The 19,516-nt window shown below is 41.2% G+C and overlaps 1 protein-coding gene across 9 annotated transcripts in view; it reads left to right on the top strand.

Moving 5' to 3' along the window:
* The first annotated feature begins 202 nt into the window (after window positions 1-202).
* Window positions 203-19,516, top strand: part of LOC106584184 (CMP-N-acetylneuraminate-beta-1,4-galactoside alpha-2,3-sialyltransferase) — a 100,324-nt gene continuing 81,010 nt past the window's right edge. For 3 of the 9 annotated variants that reach the window (XM_014169168.3, XM_045705914.2, XM_014169165.3), the window contains exons 1-4: window positions 213-415; window positions 4,373-4,499; window positions 17,400-17,447; window positions 19,459-19,501. In XM_014169168.3, coding sequence (XP_014024643.1) covers window positions 4,382-4,499; window positions 17,400-17,447; window positions 19,459-19,501 — 209 coding nt within the window. In that variant the 5' untranslated portion in view covers window positions 213-415; window positions 4,373-4,381. Of the gene's footprint in view, window positions 416-4,372; window positions 4,500-17,399; window positions 17,448-19,458; window positions 19,502-19,516 lie in introns of all 9 variants that reach the window. The other 6 variants (XM_014169171.3, XM_045705916.2, XM_045705915.2 and 3 more) reach the window with 5 other exon arrangements.

The following is a 19,516-nucleotide window of genomic DNA, read 5'->3' as shown; positions in this document are numbered from 1 at the left end:
GCTCATTGTTTTTGAATGTAGGCAAGAAAATGAAAAGTGCTGAACAGCCTTATGAATGTATGATTATATTTCCTATTTCTGCTTTTCTATTTGAATCCAATGCACTGACATTCAAGTCGCAACAACGTGACTTCTTTCCACCCACACAACTAGCTACATTGTAGCAGTGTGCCACTGATTTGGCGTATCAGAAATGTTCCCTCCCACTGTCAATGTTGGGTCTACTGTGTTGTGTGTGCTGATGGTGCAACTGTACAGTGATCGCTATTTACCTTTTGAGGAGGGTTCCACATACACTCGCTGCTGGATAACAATTTGAAATTGACGCTGGAGATGGACAGCTAACTTGCATATAAAGACGAAATGTTTATCTTAGCTATCAGTCACTTCTGGGACACGCATCATCAAAGAAACGGTAAGGACACAAAAGGTGACCGTTAGCATAGCGCTAGCTAGCTTCTGTACTGTGACCAGCCATGCTTCATTGCTTAAATAGTAGAATGTGATAGAATGTAAAGTAGATACCGGTATTTAACATATCGACAAGCCTGTGGCAATACATGTTCGGTCTTGCGCTTTGTTTCTGTTCACTTTATGCAATGCTGTCGGGCTAGCTAGCTGGCTTAGCTGTCCAGATATACCTGACAGCCACCTAACTCACTGAGCTATAATAAGAACGACCATGGTGGTGCACAGCATGGACGTCACCAGGACCTGGCTTTCTGGGCTGATTTTGGGTCAGCCCCGAATCTTTTGCGCTGCTGCAATGGTGTAAAAAAATAATGTGCCACTTACTTCATAGACCTGTGGTAGGCAAATGAGAAAGCCAAAACAAAATCATAGATAGCAAGACTATCTATGGCAACATATATGGATGTTGCCAAAAGAATGATTGGTAAATGTTGAATTAATATGGAAATGACTAAAAGTAACTCCACTAAGAATAACAGTTACATGTAGTGGAGTTACTTTTAGTCATTTCCATATTAATTCAACATTTACCAATCATTCTTTTGGCAACATCCATATATATGTTGCCATAGATAGTCTTGCTATCTATGATTTTGTTTTGGCTTTCTCATTTGCCTAGTTGACACACAGTACCTTTTCATCAAGGTCTATGTTTTAAACTCCCAAAGTCATCCAACGGTTATAATCAGGGGTGTAGTGCTGCTGGTGCGCAGCAGAGCGACGCTTCGCCACTTTTCATAATAGTGCTATGTCTCGCAAGATCACTTAATTATTAATTAGTATTTTACATAAACATAATAGCATGATAATATCAGACTACTATTATACCAAAAACACCATGTAATTTAGGCTGATTGTGCTGAAATGTTGAATTGTTTTTCTCATTCGATGACAGAGTTTAACTCCATTGGCTCTAAAATTCGATTAGTTCAGCTGGTTAGCCACAGTGGTGGTTCTAGACCATTTCAACTGGGGGGGGGGGGCAAGCTGGGGCCAGTTGTACTGTTAGAGGGGCCAGTTACATTAGACGTTATTGTTGTCATATCGTTTTCTTCACTGCATTGCAGGCATTAGCAGGCAAAAGACCATGGTCATTATGCAGATGCATGTTGTACGATACTGTTGTGTTCCGCCTAAAGCCGTCCCTCTAGAAAATGTGTGGGTTAAATTAGTGTTCGTGTTGCCACTGTCTAATAACGGATGTAAAAAAAGAACAATAGCAAAAATTTGTTATGTAAAAATGATTTCATACTCCACAAGGGGGTCCAAAATTGTTGTCACAGGGGCACTGCCCCCACCCCCCACCCCCCAGAACCGCTAGTGGTTAGCCACCCTTACATCATTCAAGATGAAAATGCATATTCCCATGAAACTGACTTGTATCACCTGTAAAACGTGAAGAATTATCATTCACGATTGACAGTGATGATGGCCTAATTTATAATAAGGTAGTCCTAATTTGGGGTTTTAGGATTTTTTTAAATATGACATTTTCCTTTAGCCACTTACAGTATGTGTCGGCATAGGCAATCATGCAATTAGGCTGGTACATTGTATGTATATTCTAAAATGATTTTATACATAGGCTTCATGTCAACTTTCATTCAGAAATTATGGCTAATAACGTTTAAAAAAAAAAAAAGTTTTTATCTATTAAAAAATTGGCACTACACCACTGGTTATAATAAATGTAAAGCAATTGCCGTGTGTGGTCAACTGATCATTCCAGCACCATTTTGATTAGGACAGCGTCATTGCACTTATTTGAGACAAGCATGGGAACTCATCTTGATAAATAAAAAATTAAAACAGATATGGATAGATAAATCAATCAATGTCCGATTTTTGTTTTAACTGAATCTCCGTTTGGATATTTGGTCACAATTAGGCTGGGAAATGTTAGCTAAATCGAGGTGAGTGCTCATGATCATTAGTCTGGCAATTGAAAGCGATTTTGTCCACACCACACACACACACACACACACACACACACACACACACACACACACACACACACACACACACACATTACCTGATGAGCATCCCTGATGTTTTCCTGAACTTTCCAATACTTTTCTGATGCATTTCAGTCGCTTAGCCTACTGATGCGAATACACATTTGTACACTTTTCACATAGGCTATTCAAGTCATTTGACATATGTTTGTATTGTTTAAAATGTTAATGAGTCCTACATCGTTTCCATAACAATGTAGCTGAAACCACTATTGGCTTCATTGACTTACTAAATGTATTCTCCTGTAAGTGTAAGCGAGGCTACTTGCTGATATATTATTGTAACAGTAAGCCAACCTACACAGTAACCCATATGTGGTTACTGACCACAATCGATTGAATTAATAATAAGTGTTTATTAATTGGCATTGGGGAGAGCATCGCTCATGGCAGAAAACAGCGATGAGGGAAGGGGTGCTGGATTTGCCAAATTATAATTACTCCTGACTCTATAAAAAATAGATTGAATTAATTAAATTAATTGAAAATACTACACCAGCATAATTTAGCTACAGAGGATCGATATATATAAGTGGGTTACTTATATATATATATCAATCGTGAATGACTTATATATATATATATATACTTATATATATATATTTTTTTAAATAGCTGTAAATTATGTTTTGTCACATTATGAGAGCATAGCCTAGTCTACTGTCGGGAAACAATCAGTTGGGCAGCCCGCACAACAAATACAAAACAGTTGATTGTTGATGTGTGGCTTTCAATGAACAGCAGGCAGCAGCTAGAAGGTATTTCGCAATATTTCAAAATACAATTGCTGGGGGAAAAATCTGTTTGTATAGGTTAGTGCCACTGGAAAGTTGGTGGACTATAATTTCCTCCTCATATTATAGGCCTAAAATCTGTGTAGGCCTATCCACTATATTCATTGGCCTATGCTATTGGTTGCATTTAAGACATTTGTTTTATTGATCTCAGTATGTACATGTCAGAGTAGCTTGTCATTTTGATCATTTGTGTGGTATAAAAAAAACATATTATTGTAATGTCTCCATTCATGTAAAATTACGTAGAATTACAGGAAATTATTTTAGAAAAGGCACTTTTTTTCCTCGGACCCAGCAGCCCCTTAGCCCTGGTCTTCAAGACTGAGCCCCGATTGTTATGAAATTCTGGCGATGCCCCTGGCGCACAGGCCAGGTGGTGCTAAGGCAGCGAGGAACGCTCAACTCCGTTCACTTAAATCGAGGCCGAGTTGAGTTTTGATAAGTGGTCGAGCGATTTGCTAGCAACAACATTAAGTAATGAGTCGATACTTTTAAAAATGCCAATTCAGAAAACGCTTACCTGCAACTGCGGCCCATCGTACTTTTGATAAAATATTTTATGGAATACAACCAGCGACTTTTTCCTAAACACAAACGATGAAAAAGTCGGTGGTTGTAACTTATTCGATTAAAAAAAATATATATTAAAAGTATGAATATGAACACTATGTGGAAGGACCGTTGTTGTACAGGATAAACATAGGTACAGATAAGAGTCTTCACAATTTACATTTTTACAAGTATCAACTGATTGTTGTTGCTAGCACATCTCACAACCAGTTCTCAAAACTCAATCCCAGCCTCGATATTAGAGAACAGATTGTTCCTCAGTTAGGGGTGCGGTTGAAGTTCTGCGCAATCAATGAACCAAACCTGCTGCTATTCTACCCTGTTCTATTCTATTATTTTGACACTATTCTATAAAAAGTGCATTGTAATTCCATATTTTGGATTGTATCATATTCTATGCTATTATATTCTATACTACTCTTTCCTATTCAAACAAAAATATCCATGCATTTTGAAATTGAATTTATCCTGATAACAATCAATCTCCTTCACCTACAATGTGGATGGTGCCATGTACAGTAGGAGGTGATGAGAATCATGAAGCCAACCCGTCACCTGCTCCTGGCGCTTTGTCCCATGGTGGTCCTGGGCTTCCTCTACTACTCCTCTGGGAGACTGCACCCCTGGGGCTGGGGACATAAATCACGTAAGTACAGTATAGCAACTACCCATGTCCTAGACTGAGTGCCAGTCTGTTTGTGCTATCATGTCAAATCATTGTTACTCATTGTCATGCCAAACATGTTTATAATGAGTATGATGCACCAAGCTTTGCTCCCACCCCCACCCAGCATAATGTTTCCTGTCATTGTAGCAACATGTTTTGTGTATACTACTTCTTACCAGAAGGGGGCGCTAATAGACTAAGGCAACTAAGGAAACATGGAACTGAAAGATGTACTGTACATTCAATAAATTCAGAAATCACGTAACTAAACGAAATAAAAATAAACTACACTATAGAACAAAGAAATTATATAAAGCCTGATAGTAAAAAGCTCTGGAGTACCTTAAATGAAATTCTAGGCAAAAAAAGCGAACTCGGCTTCATCCTTCATTGAGGTAGATGGCTTGTTCGTAACAAAACCCTTTGATATTGCCAACCACCTGAATATCATTTTTTTGTTGACAAGATTTGCAAACTGAGGTATGACATGCGAGCAACAAATGCTGAGCCTTTATATTCATGCATAACGGACCAAATAATGAAAGTCAAGCAACTGTAATTTTGAGTTCTGCAAAGTTGGTGTGGGAGAGGTGAAAATATTGTTGCTATCTCTAAATAAGGACACACCACCTGGTACTGACGACCTGAATGGTAAATTGCTGAAGTTGGTAGCGGGATACATTGTGACTCCTGTTTGCCACATCTTCAATGTAGGCCTAGAAGATAGTGTGTGCCATCACACATGGAGGCAAAGATCTTTCCACTATCCAAGAATACCAAAGCGCCCGTAATGGTTCAGACAGCCGACCAATCAGCCTGTTACCAATGCTTAGCAAACTTTTGGAAAAAAATCGTGTATGACCAAAAACAGTGCTATTTTACAGAAAACAAATAAAAAACAGACTTTCAGCATGCTTATAGGGAAGGGCACTCAACATGCTCGGCACTGACACAAATTCCTGATGATTGGCTGAAAGAAAATGATAAGAAGATTGTGGGAGCTGTTTTGTTAGTATTCAGTGCAGCTTTTGATATCATCGATCATAACCTCTTGGTGAAAAAAACGTAGGCGTTATGGGTTTACATCCTCTGCCTTATGGATTGACAGTTACCCGAGTGTGGTGAACCACAAGGGCAGCTGGCTTGGGTAATTATTGTTTTCTGTTTTTACTAATGAACTTTCACTGACCTTGAATAAAGCCTGTGTGTCTATGTACTCTGACAATTCAACCGTATACACGTAAGCTAAGACAGTAAAATAAGTAACTGACACCCTTAACATAGAGCTCCAGTCAGTTTTAGAATGGGTAACTAGCAATAGGCTGGTGCTAAATATCTAAAAAACTAAAAGCATAGTTTTCGGGACAAATCACTCACTCAACCCTAAACCTAATCTTGATCTATTACTTAATAATGTGACGATTGAGCAAGTTGAGGAGACTAAACTGCTATGTGTAACCCTAGATAGCAAGCTGTCATGGTCAAAACATATAGACTCAATGGTTGCTAAAATGCGAAGAGGTCTGTCCATGATAAGGCATTGTTCTGCTTTCTTGGCATCTAAATCAACCAGGCAGGTCCTACAGGCCTTAGTTTTGTCGCACCTAGACTACTGCCCAGTTGTCTGGTCATGTGCGGCAAAGAAGGACATAGGAAAATTGCAGTTGGTCCAGAACAGAGCAACATGTATTGCACTTAGATGTACACGGAGGGCGAATGTCAGTGGTATGCCTGTCAATCTCTCCTCAGGGTTGAGGAGAGATTGACTGCATCGCTATTGGTCTTTGTGCAAGGTGTTGATGGGTTAACGGTACTGAATTTCTGTTGAAGCAGTTGTCAAACAGTTCGGACACTCATCGGTACCACACACGACATGCAGCCAGAGGTCTCTTCACAGTCCCCAGGTCCAGAACAGAGGCTGGGAAACACACAGTATTAAATAGAGCCATGACTATATGGAACTCTCTGCCACCCCAGGTAACTCAAGCTAGCAATAAAACCAGATAAAACCAAATGTATTAAAAATAAAAAACATATCACATTTACATAAGTATTCAGACCCTTTACTCAGTAATTTGTTTAAGCACCTTTGGCAGTGGTTACAGCCTTGAGTCTTCTTGGGTATAATGCTACAAGCTTGGCACACCTGTATTTGAGGAGTTTCTCCCATTCTTCTCTGCAGATCCTTTCGAGCTCTGTCAGGTTGGAGGGGGAGCGTCGCTGCACAGCTATTCTGAGGTCTCTCCAAAGATGTTCCATCGGATTCAAGTCCGGGCTCTGGCTGGGCCACTAAAGGACATTGAGACTTGTCTCAAAGTCAGTTCTGCATTGTCTTGGCTGTATGCTTAGGGTCGTTGTCCTGCTGGAAGGTGAACCTTCGCCCCAGTCTGAGGTCCTGAGCCCTCTGTAGCAGGTTTTCATCAAGGATCTCTATGTACTTTGCTCCATTCATTTTTCCCTCGATCCTGACTAGTCTCCCAGTCCCTGCCGCTGAAAAACATCCCCACAACATGATGCTGCCACCACCATGCTTCACCGTAGGGATGGTGCCAAGTCTCCTCCAGACGTGATGCTTGGCATTCAGGCCAAAGAGTAGAATTTTGGTTTCATCAGACCAGATAATCTTATTTCTCATGGTCTGAGAGTCCTTTAGGTGCCTTTTGGCAAACTCTAAGTGGGCTGTCATGTGCCTTTTACTGAGGACTGGCTTCCCTCTGGCCACTCTACTATAAAGGCCTGATTGGTAGAGTGCTGCAGAGAATGTTGTCCTTCTGACAGAGCTCCAGAGTTCCTCTGTGGAGATGGGAAAATCTTCCCATCTCCACAGAGGAACTCTGGAGCTCTGTCAGAGTGACCATCTGGTTTTTGGTCACCTCCCTGACCAAGACCCTTCTCCCCGATTGCTCAGTTTGGCCGGGGGGCCAGCTCTAGGAAGAGTCTTGGTGGTTCAAAACTCCTTCCATTTAAGAATCTTGGGGACCTTCAATGCTGCAGACATTTTTTGTACTCTCTCCCAGATCTGTACCTCGACACAATCCTGTCTCGGAGCTCTACGGGCAAATCCTTTGACCTCGTGGCTTGGTTTTTGCTCTGACATGCACTGTCAACTGTTGGACCTTATATAGACAGGTGTGTGCCTTTCCAAATCATGTCCAATCAATTGAATTTACCACAGGTGGACTCCAATAAAGTTGTAGAAACATCTCAAGGATGATCAATGGAAACAGGATTGACCTGAGCTCAAAGGGTCTGAATACTTGTGCAAATAGCAAAGGGTCTGAATACTTGTGCAAATAAGGTATCTGTTTTTTACTTTTAATATATTTGCAAACATTTCTAAAAACCTGTTTTCACTTTGTCATTATGGGGTTTTGTCTATAGATTGATGAGGAAAAACATGTATTTATTCCGTTTTAGAATAAGGCTGTAATGTAACAAAATGTGGAAAAAGTCAAGGGGTCTGAATGCTTTCTGAATGCACTGTAAATCTTTTGCCTTGCCCATTCACCCTCTGAATCGAACACATACACAATCCATGTCTCAATTGTCTCCAGGTTTAAAAATCCATCATTAACCTTTCTGCTCCCCATCCTCTACACTGATTGAAGTGGATTTAACAAGTGACGTCAATAAGGGATCATAGCTTTCACCTAGATGCACCTGGTCAGTCTGTCATGGAAAGAGCGGTTCCTAATGTTTTGTACACCCAGTGTATGATTTATTTTATGCGTTTTATTTGTTGTGTTTTCTTTCCTGTTTCGACCCCAGGAAGAGTAGCTAATTGGGCATCCCAATAAAATATGAAATACTAATACTACATCAGGCATGTGCATATGTAAATAGGCTGCATCGCAGATTGAGATTGCAGTGGTGGGCTCATCTGAAACACCTTGAAACCAAAAACCGGACAAAAGGGCCATGTAGGCTACTTAATACGTTGGAGTTGCAAAACTGCAGTATATTTGAACAAATGCTGTGACATGATACTAATGGATTATCAATCAATTTATTTGATGCAACTATACTCTATATACTCTGTCCTTTTCAGTTGTGTATTTTGTCCCCAGAAGGATTTTGAATCTCCAAAGGCTGTTTGTTTATTGTCATTAGCAATAAACGGACATGTTTTATCACACCATGTAGTGATGTTGGAACCAGCTAAAACTGGTGCCTCTACTTCTCTATCTATTATTTGCACAACCATTATTTTGTGTCTTTAATTTGTGATGGAAAGCTTGAATAATTTTTTCATGCGATATTGTGTCTGCCCTACTCTTTCATAGCATAAAGACAAGCGCTTTTGTATACAAGCATTAGACATCTAGCTTCTCACAGATTCAACTTGATTCACTAAAGCATTCAATTGCATGTGTTGCCGGGGTTTAAAAAACGGTTGCAAAATATTTTGCTATGGTGTGCTCCACTGAACACAACTTGGGTGTCTTTCTTGTACAGTAATCTTGTTCCCAGACACTTCTACCCAAATGTGTGAAGAGTCTGGTGGACCAATGCGTCAAACTTGGCCTTCAGTAGCCAATACAGCAAGACTGGGAGTTACTACCGGCGCATAGGCATTGGCTTAAATCGGCTTAAGGCCAACTTTGAATCGTTGATTTCCCAGGCTTACATGTGCTGGGCACAATAGCCTGTGGACGAGGTAACTTGTAAAGTAACTAGTTGATACTTTTAGTGGTAGAGGGCAATGTTTGCCTTCTTTCACCTGTTTATTTTAAAAAATGTATTTCACCTTTATTTAACCAGGTAGGCTAGTTGAGAACATGTTCTCATTTACAACTGCGACCTGGCCAAGATAAAACAAAGCAGTGCGACACAAACAACACAGTGTTACACATGGAATAAACAAACATACAGTCAATAATACAATATAAAAAGTCCATATACATTGTGTGCAAATGAGGAAAGATAAGGGAGGTAAGGCAATAAATAGGCCATAGTGGCGAAATAATGTATAATATATAGCAATTAAACACTGGAGTGATAGATGTGCAGAAAATGAGTGTGCAAGTAGAGACACTGGGGTGCAAAGGAGCTAAATAAATAAATAACAGTATGGGGATGAGGTAGTTGGATGGGCTATTTACAGATGGGCTACGTACAGGTGCAGTGATCTGTGAACTGCTCTGACAGCTGTTGCTTAAAGTTAGTGAGGGAGATATGAGTCTCCAGCTTCAGTGATTTTTGCAGTTCGTTCCAGTCATTGGCAGCAGAGAACTGGAAGGAAAGGCAGTCAAAGGAGGAATTGGCTTTGGGGGTGACCAGTGAAATATACCTGCTGGAGCGTGTGCTACGGGTGGGTGCCGCTATGGTGACCAGTGAGCTCAGATAAGGCAGGGCTTTACCTAGCAAAGACTTATAGATGACCTGGAGCCAGTGGGTTTGGTGACGAATATGAAGCGAGGGCCAGCCAACGAGAGCATGCAGGTCGCAGTGGTGGGTAGTATATGGGGCTTTGGTGACAAAATGGATGGCACTGTGATAGACTACATCCAATTTGTTGAGTAGAGTGTTGGAGGCTATTTTGTAAATGACATCGCCGAAGTCAAGGATTGGTAGGATAGTCAGTTTTACGAGGGTATGTTTAGCAGGATGAGTGAAGGATGCTTTGTTGCGAAATAGGAAGCCAATTCTAGATTTCATTTTGGATTGGAGATGCTTAATATGAGCCTGGAAGGAGAGTTTACAGTCTAACCAGAGACTTAGGTATTTGTAGTTGTCCACATTTTCTAAGTCAGAACCGTCCAGAGTAGTGATGCTGGACGGGCGGGTAGGTGCGGGCAGCGATCGGTTGAAGAGCATGCATTTAGTTTTACTTGCATTTAAGAGCAGTTGGAGGCCATGGAAGGAGAGCTGTATGGCATTGAAGCTCGTCTGGAGGTTAGTTAACACAGTGTCCAAAGATGGGCCAGAAGTATACAGAATGGTGTCGTCTGCGTAGAGGTGGATCAGAGAATCACCAGCAGCAAGAGCGACATCATTGATGCATACAGTGAAAAGAGTCGGCCTGAGGATTGAACCCTGTGGCACCCCCATAGAGATTGGCAGAGGTCCGGACAACAGGCCCTCCGATTTGACACTCTGAACTCTGTCTGAGAAATATTTGGTGAACCATGCGAGGCAGTCATTTGAGAAACCAAGGCTGTTGAGTCTGCCGATAAGAATGTGGTGATTGAAAGCCTCAAAAGCCTTGGCCAGGTCGATGAAAACAGCTGCACAGTATTGTCTCTTATCGATGGTGGTTATGATATCGTTTAGGACCTTTAGCGTGGCTGAGGTGCACCCATGACCAGCTCGGAAACCAGATTGCATAGCGGAGAAGGTACGATGGGATTCGAAATGGTCAGTGATCTGTTTGTTAACTTGGCTTTCGAAGACCTTAGAAAGGCAGGGTAGGATATATATAGGTCTGTAGCAGTTTAGGTCTAGAGTGTCGTCCCCTTTGAAGACGGGGATTACCACGGCAGCTTTCCAATCTTTGGGAATCTCAGACGATACGAAAGAGAGGTTGAACAGGCTAGTAATAGGGGTTGCAACAATTTTGACGGATAATTTTAGAAAGAGAGGGTCCAGATTGTCTAGCCTGGCTGATTTGTAGGGGTCCAGATTTTGCAGCTCTTTCAGAACATCAGCTATCTGGATTTGGGTGAAGGAGAAATGGGGGAGGCTTGGGCAAGTTGCTGTGGGGGTGCAGGGCTGTTGACTGGGGTAGGTGTAGCCAGGTTGAAAGCATGGCCAGCTGTAGTAAAAATGCTTATTGAAATTCTCAATTATCTTGGATTTATTGGTGGTGACAGTGTTTTCAAGTCTCAGTGCAGTGGGCAGCTGGGAGGAGGTGCTCTTATTCTCCATGGATTTTACAGTGTCCCAGAACTTTTGGAGTTTGTGCTACAGAATGCAAATTTCTGTTTGAAAAAGCTAGCCTTTGTTTTCCTAACTGCCTGTGTATATTGGTTCCTATCTTCCCTGAAAAGTTGCATATCGCGGGGGCTATTCAATGCTAATGCAGTACGCCACAGGATGTTTTTGTGCTGGTCAAGGGCAGTCAGGTCTGGAGTGAACCAAGGGCTATATCTGTTCCTGGTTCTAAGTTTTTTTTGAATGGGGCATGCTTATTTAAGATGGTGAGGAAAGCACTTTTAAAGAATAACCAGGCATACTCTACTAACGGAATGTGGTCAATATCCTTCCAGGATACCCAGGCCAGGTCGATTAGAAAGGCCTGCTCGCTGAAGTGTTTTGTGGAGCGTTTGACAGTGATGATGGGTGGTTGTTTGACCGCAGACCCGTTACGGACGCAGGCAATGAGGCAGTGATTGCTGAGATCCTGGTTGAAGACAGTATTTGGAGGGCAGGTTGGTTAGGATGATATCTGTGAGGGTGCCCGTGTTTACGGATTTGGGTTTGTACCTGGTAGGTTCATTGATAATTTATGTGAGATTGAGGGCATCAAGCTTAGATTGTAGGATGGCTGGGGTGTTAAGCATGTCCCAGTTTAGGTCACCTAACAGCACGAGCTCTGAAGATAGATGGGGGCAATCAATTCACATATGGTGTCCAGGGCACAGCTGGGGCCAGAAGGTGGTCTATAGCAAGCGACAACGGTGAGAGACTTGTTTCTGGAAAGGTGGATTTTTAAAAGTAGAATTGCAAATTGTTTGGGCACAGTCCTGGATAGTAAGACAGAACTCTGCAGGCTATCTCTGCAGTAGATTGCAACTCCGCCCCCTTTGGCAGTTATATCTTGTTGGAAAATGTTATAGTTAGGGATGAAAATTTCAGGGGTTTTGTTTTTTTTCCCAAGCCAGGATTCAGACACGGCTAGGACATCCGGGTTGGCAGAGTGTGCTAAAGAAGTGAATAAAACAAACTTTGGGAGGAGGCTTCTAATGTTAACATGCATGAAACTAAGGCTTTTAACCTCTATGGGCTAGGTGGGACGCTAGCGTGCCACCCGTGGTGCACTCCATCAACAGCAGGTGCATTTCAAGAGCGGCAAATTTGAATCCAAATAAATGTCAAAATTCAAACTATTTTACACCCTTTGAAAGATAAACATCTCCTTAATCTAACCACGTTTTACGATTTCAAAAAGGTTTTACGGCGAAAGCATAAATTTAGAGTATGTTAGGACAGTACATTTACAAGAGTTGTGTGTAATGTTTTGTCAAGTCAAAGACAGGGTCACCAAAACCATAAAACCAGCTAAAATGATGCACTAACCTTTTACAATCTCCATCAGATGACACTCCTAGGACATTATGTTAGACAATGCATGCATTTTTAGTTCTAGCAAGTTCATATTTATATCCAAAAACAGCGTTTTACTATGGCATTGATGTTGAGGAAATCGTTTCCCTCCAATAACCGGCAGTCAAGTCAGCGTCACAAATTAAATAATTAAAATTAGAAAACATTGGTAAAATATTATATTGTCATTTAAAGAATTATAGATTTACATCTCTTGAACGCAATCAACTTGCCAGATTTAAAAATAACCTTACTGGGAAATCACACTTTGCAATAATCTGAGCACTGCGCCCAGAAAAATACGCGTTGCGATACAGACTAGACGTCATGTTGGGGAGATCTAAAATCGAAAATACTATGTAAATAATCCATTACCTTTGATTCTCTTCATCAGATGTCACTTCTAGGTATCACAGGTCCATAACGAATGTAGTTTTGTTCAAAAAAGCTCATCATTTATGTCCAAAAATCTCCGTCTTGTTAGCACATGATCTAAGCCAGCCGGACTTCTCGTCATGAACAAGGGGAAAAAATATATTTACGTTCGTTCAAACATGTCAAACGTTGTATAGCATAAATCATTAGGGCCTTTTTTAACCAGAACATGAATAATATTCAAGGTGGACGAATGCATACTCTTTTATAACGTATTGGAACGAGGGTACCCAACATGAACTCGCGCGCCAGGTGTCTAATGGGACATCATCGTTCCATGGCTCTTGTTCGGTCAGATCTCCCTCCAGAAGACTCAAAACACTTTGTAAAGGCTGGTGACATCTAGTGGAAGCAATAGGAAGTGCCAAAATATTCCTCAGCCCCTGTGTTTTTCAATGGGATAGGTTTAAAGTCAATACAACACATCAGGTATCCACTTCCTGTCAGAAAATGTCTCAGGGTTTTGCCTGCCAAATGAGTTCTGTTATACTCACAGACACCATTCAAACAGTTTTAGAAACTTTAGAGTGTTTTCTATCCATATATAATAAGTATATGCATATTCTAGTTACTGGGTAGGATTAGTAACCAGATTAAATCGGGTACATTTTTTTTATCCAGACGTGCAAATGCTGCCCCCTAGCCCTAACAGGTTAAGGTTACAGACATCAACCAATGAGAGCGCCTGGGGAATGGGAGTGGAGCTAGGCATTGCAGGGCCTGGATTAACCTCTACATCACCAGAGGAACAGAGGAGGAGTAGGTTAAGGGTACGGCTAAAGGCTATAAGAACTGGTCGTCTAGTACGTTCGGAACAGAGAGTTAAAGGAGCAGGTTTCTGGGCACGGTAGAATAGATTCAAGGCATAATGTACAGACAAAGGTATGGTAGGATGTGAATACAGTGGAGGTAAACCTAGGCATTGAGTGACGATGAGAGAGATATTGTGTCTAGAAACATCATTTAAACCAGGTGAGGTCACCTCATGTGTGGAAGGTGGAACTAAAGGGTTAGCTAAGGCATATTGAGCAGGGCTAGAGGCTCTACAGTGAGATCAGACAATAACCACTAACCAAAACAGCAATGGACAAGGCATATTGACATTAGGAGAGGCATGCGTAGCTGAGTGATCATAGGGGTCCAGTGAGTAGCTAGGTGGGCTGGAGACACGGCGATTCAGACAGCTAGTCTGTTGTAGCCCCCTCGTGCAGTTATGTCGGCAGACCAGTTGTGGTGGATCAGCAGGGCTCCGTGTAGTAAAAGGGTCCAGGCCAATTGGCAAAATAGGTATAGTGTCCAAAGAAATTTGCCGATGGGCCTCTTCAGCTAACAGTCCGATATGCTCTAGACAGCTAGCGGGCCATGGCTAGCAGATGGTTATTCAGGGGACGTCGCGATGGAGGAGCCTGTTGAAAAAAAACCTCGGGCAGAATACGTCGGTAGTCCAGTCGTGATGGATCGGCGGGGCTCCGTATCGGCAGTAAAAGGGGTCCAGGCCAATTGGCAAAATGGGTATTGTAGCCCAAGGAGTGGCTGATGGACCTCTTCAGCTAGCCGGGAGATGGGCCTAGCATAGGCTAGCTCCAGGCTAATTGATGCTTGCTTTGGGATAGAGACGTTAGCCAGGAGTGGCCACTTGCATAGCAACTAGCTAGCTATGATGATCCAGGTGAAAAGGTTCAGAGCTTGCGGTAGAAATACGGAGATATGGAGAAAAATAAGTCCGATATGCTCTGGTTTGAATCGCGCTGTGCAGACTGGCAAGAGTTGTCCAGGCTAAATGTTAGCTGATGGCCGCTAGCAGTGGATAGCTGACTACAAGCTAGTAGCTAGTTAGCTGGCTAGCTTCTGTTGGGTGTTCCGGTTCTAAAGTAAAGAAAATAGCAGATCCATACCACATTGGGTGAGGCGGATTGCAGGAGAGTATGTTGAAGTTGAGGTTAAGAAAAATATTAAAAAATATATGCGAAGAAAAAAAATTATAAAAAGATATATACACGGGACAAGACAAAGACTGACTGCTACGCCATCTTAGATTTTTTTTGCAGTTCATCTGTAGTTCATTTGTACCATCACATTCTCCAGTAATAACATTCTGGGGGGTTATTGTACACAAACCTGTTGATGCATCACCTGTCTCAGTAAACACACAAATGACTGTGGCGCATCCCAAATGGCACCCTATTCCCTATGTAATGCTATATAGTGCACTACTTTTGCCCAGGGTCCTGGTCAAAAGTAGTTCACTATGTAGGGAATGAGGTATAATTTTGGTCATCAACGAGATGTTATGAGATATTAGTGCTAACTGACATAGACAGCAGAGGCAGTTGGGTTTTTAACTAACAGCTTGTTGTAATGGACTAGATATTTGTGTCGAATTACACCAAGGTGTCTGGGATTTATTAGAATCATGTCTTTGCCTCAACCAAGGAGACTTTTGTTTCGAAATCTCCTTGGCAAGGCTCACTTTCAAGTAATTATTATATTGTTAAATAATGTTATTCCAGCCTGAGCTTTTCTCTGCGTAATAACAAAATGGTTTAACTTTATTCCTATGCAATTACTGGAATAGGCTAACTGAAGTTATATGTAACAACGTACAGTAGGCCTACAACGTAACTACACAGCTGTAGAGCATTACACAACTTTGTCGTGTTTATTTTGTACAGTTATACATCCATGATGGTTTTTAAAGTTACATGTTTAGGTTAAATGTCTAACTCAGGAGAAACAAGAACAACACTACTTTTCTCTTTCATTCTCTTATGTCCTTCCTCTCACTCTGTCAACTAGCACCCAGGGTCTGTGAAAATACACGTATTTCAAAGCAGAAAATGATTCCTGTACCTCAGACATATCAGCATTTGTTAGCAATTTGGGAGATATGTTTGTTCACCACTCTCCACAGATGCAGGGTGAGTTTCCAAGTTCAGAAAATGATGGAGGAGTGAGCCAAGCATGATGCCGTAGGGCTTCTTGTTCTCTGCCACCCTGAGTCCAGGCTTGATTTGAAAATAGCCCATTATGTAAAAACCAAGTAAACGTTTGGAGATTAGTACATTTAACTTTACTCTGAGTGTTTAAGCTTTTTGGCAGATGAGCCAAAGAAAGAAAGTTGAGCAGGCTAACAGGTGTCCTCAAACAACAGATCTTGTGAGAGCAACTCAACAACCTCACACTCTCTATCCTGATTTTACGGTACATTTACGCCAACTGCGGTGTCACTGTGGGGTGTGTTGAGCTTTCTTTTATGTGGTTTGTAAGGTGTATCTCTTTAAATGGTCCTCATCCCTGATTTGAGGCTGCATCCCTATTCTCTACATAATTCACTACTTTTGACCAGAGCGCTATGGGCCCTGGTCAAAAGTAGTACATGACATAGGGAATAGGGTGCCATTTGGGACACAACCCCTATCTAACAGCTTGTTCTACAACAATAGCTTGTTCTCCTATGAACCCACTATCAAGTGATGCACCTCTCAGGAAGTTGTTTGGACTAGGCAGAATGTGTATTATATACTTGTTTGGACTCCTGAATGTCCAATGATGTGCAAACCAAACCCTCAAACCAATCCCTTCAACTGTGCAAACTTGATTGAATTACTTCTCTTTTTAATCATCCTGTCATCTGCTTCTCCTACTCTGGACAACAAACAGTGTTGATCTAAGCCCTTTTACAGCTTTAATTTGTTTATTTTTAATAGGGTTATTGCTTAATTTCATGATTTGCAATATCGTCCAACACTTTGTAAAATGGCGGGCTGAGACATTTTGAGTTTTGACCCAGTTTTGCCGACAGTGAATGATGATGTTGGTGGTAGAGCCTAGCTGCCTAGGAGCAACAGAACAGGAGATGGATGTGCTCTTCTGAGAGAGGGTGCTGGTAGTGTTAGTGGAAATTATGAGGGTAGTGGTTAATATGGCTTCTTGTTTATGTCACACCCTATGACTAACACTACTCAATCAAACACCTGTTTTCACACTGTGTTTTCCACATAGAAATAACATTTCTACAACGAACATTCCCATTCAAGTCATTGTTCTGTGATGGATGGGCCCATGGCAAATAATTATATTTCTATGGTTTTCCCTTGGATAGGAGGGCTTGTCCAGCGATATCTAACTGAACACTTACTACCCTGGGGGTTAACTCGTTACTTAACTCTTGTGTTTCAGAGAAAGACCTGGATAGTTTTTTCTCCGTGGGACGATTATTTCACTCAGGTAGTATAGATTAAGGTTTAGAGATAAGCCAACCCTGCCACATATAAACCAGGCATCCATGTTGGGAGGTTTTGTAGATCTTAGGAACTCATATGCATTTTAAAAAGCCTGGCTTTCTCATAGTACTCACTTAGGTGTGCTTACATTTGATGAACAATCATCTAGAATTGAGTGCAACTGCTGTAAATAGTGTCTCTGGCATATCAGATGATAATAGTGGTCATTCACTGTATTATTGAAACTATATATTTAATTTATTGAAATCCATCACCTCCCAACATTGTAAAACATTTCCAAACTGCCACCAGTTCAATCTTCTATGGTATGTCCACATGTTGAAATGCAGTATATCTTTCAAAGACAATTATCTTCTATCTAGATGTGTTAATTTTATAGGAAAAGAATGGCTGGAAATGTACAATTTCATTCAGTGTTTCTCTTTTGGATGTGTATGTAAGACTTCACCTTTAATGTTTTAATGATTCACTGTACATTGAGAACCAGCCTTCTTTTGAATTTCCTAACCAAATGTGGATCATTCAACCTCATTAATGACCTTGACATAGGAAATGAAAACGTGCCATAGAAACCCCCATAGTCGTCCAAAATCCACCCTGCAGTGAAGAGATATATCTTTGTAAGAGCAGGACCCATGGGCTCCCCTGATTTCCAGACCCCGGAATCTAGAGCCCAGAGGTAGCTGGCTAGAGGCTTGCTGCTTTCCATCAGGAAACTGCTGCTAGAACAAATCTCACTCTCTGCCCAGCAATAATAACAAGCACCTATTTATCTCCTCCCCAACTAACCCACCACGCTTCACAACAAACATGTCAATCCCATCAGTCCTCAATGAACCTGTCACCACAGCACTCCTCACACACACACACACACACACACACACATACAACACACACTCCACCACACACTGTGGTCTAGTCTCCCACAGCCAGATGGTATTAGATCAATTTACAGCTTTATCTTCAGTGTTCTTGAAGATCTCCAACTGGCTGTCTTCTCTTTTTATTTGTGCTTCATTTCCTTTTAAGCAGCAGGGTGCACGGAGTTATTTGCTTTAGCGGGCATATAGCAGCACCATGAAAGAGCTGGATAACTTGAGTAACTAATGAGAGGCCATAGATCTGGCTACTCCACTGTCAATTTAATTGAACTCTGCCAGGCAATGTTAAAGATCTGTACTTTTTTTGTTGTTGACTGAATGTACTGTTTTGAAAGTGGGTGAACAGTGCTCTGCTGCTTTTCAAATACAAGTGTGACCTCTGTTTATTTTTGTTTTAACAGGAAATGTTGGATTCAAAACGATCATTTGTTTTCTTGTTTTAAACATGGTATTTCGAATGAAGAAAGCTGTGTTTGAGATTAAGTTGTCCTGACCTCAGTAAATCAGTTAAACTAAACCACATCATTTATCTAGACACATTTGCCAGCCAGACCATTGAGAAGAGCAAATATGATGGTTTTTTTGTGTTACTGTACCACTCCTATAAGGACATGAAGTCATGTACCAGGCCTGCAAATAAAGGGCAGAGAAGACACAGTCATTACCAGATTAAAGAACAGCTCCAGTGACCTCTGATATGATGAATATAATATAATGATTGCAGACAGACATGTTTTTATGAAGTTGAAAATGTACCCATGTCGTAAGAGATTCATGTGTCCATGTCGTAAGTAGAAATAGCTACTGCCTCATGATCCATGACGTTTCCTATGACCCAGGCTCCAACAGAAACTTACCAAAAATGTCATTTTCTCTCATTGCTTTCCGCTAGTTGTTATTTTAAGCTTCATGATACCTAAGGATCTTAGACCTTGTCTATAGATGATCCACAGCTAAATTAATATGAAAGAAAGTAAACATTGATTACTACACTTTTTGTTTTAGTTTGTATTCATCCGTTTTGCAATGTTTTGTTCCTTGTTCTCTAGCCATCAACATTATACTTAATCTCGCTCTGTCGCTCTCTTTCTCTCTTTCTCGCTCTCGCTCTAGTGTATGACAAACAGGGATTCTTGCTGAAGTTGGATGGTAATCTGTAAGTATTCCCTTA

This window comes from Salmo salar, chromosome 23 (genome assembly GCF_965601325.2).
Source record: "Salmo salar chromosome 23, fSalSal1, whole genome shotgun sequence".
NCBI lineage: Eukaryota > Metazoa > Chordata > Actinopteri > Salmoniformes > Salmonidae > Salmo > Salmo salar.
This window is presented reverse-complemented; position numbering and strand designations above follow the sequence as displayed.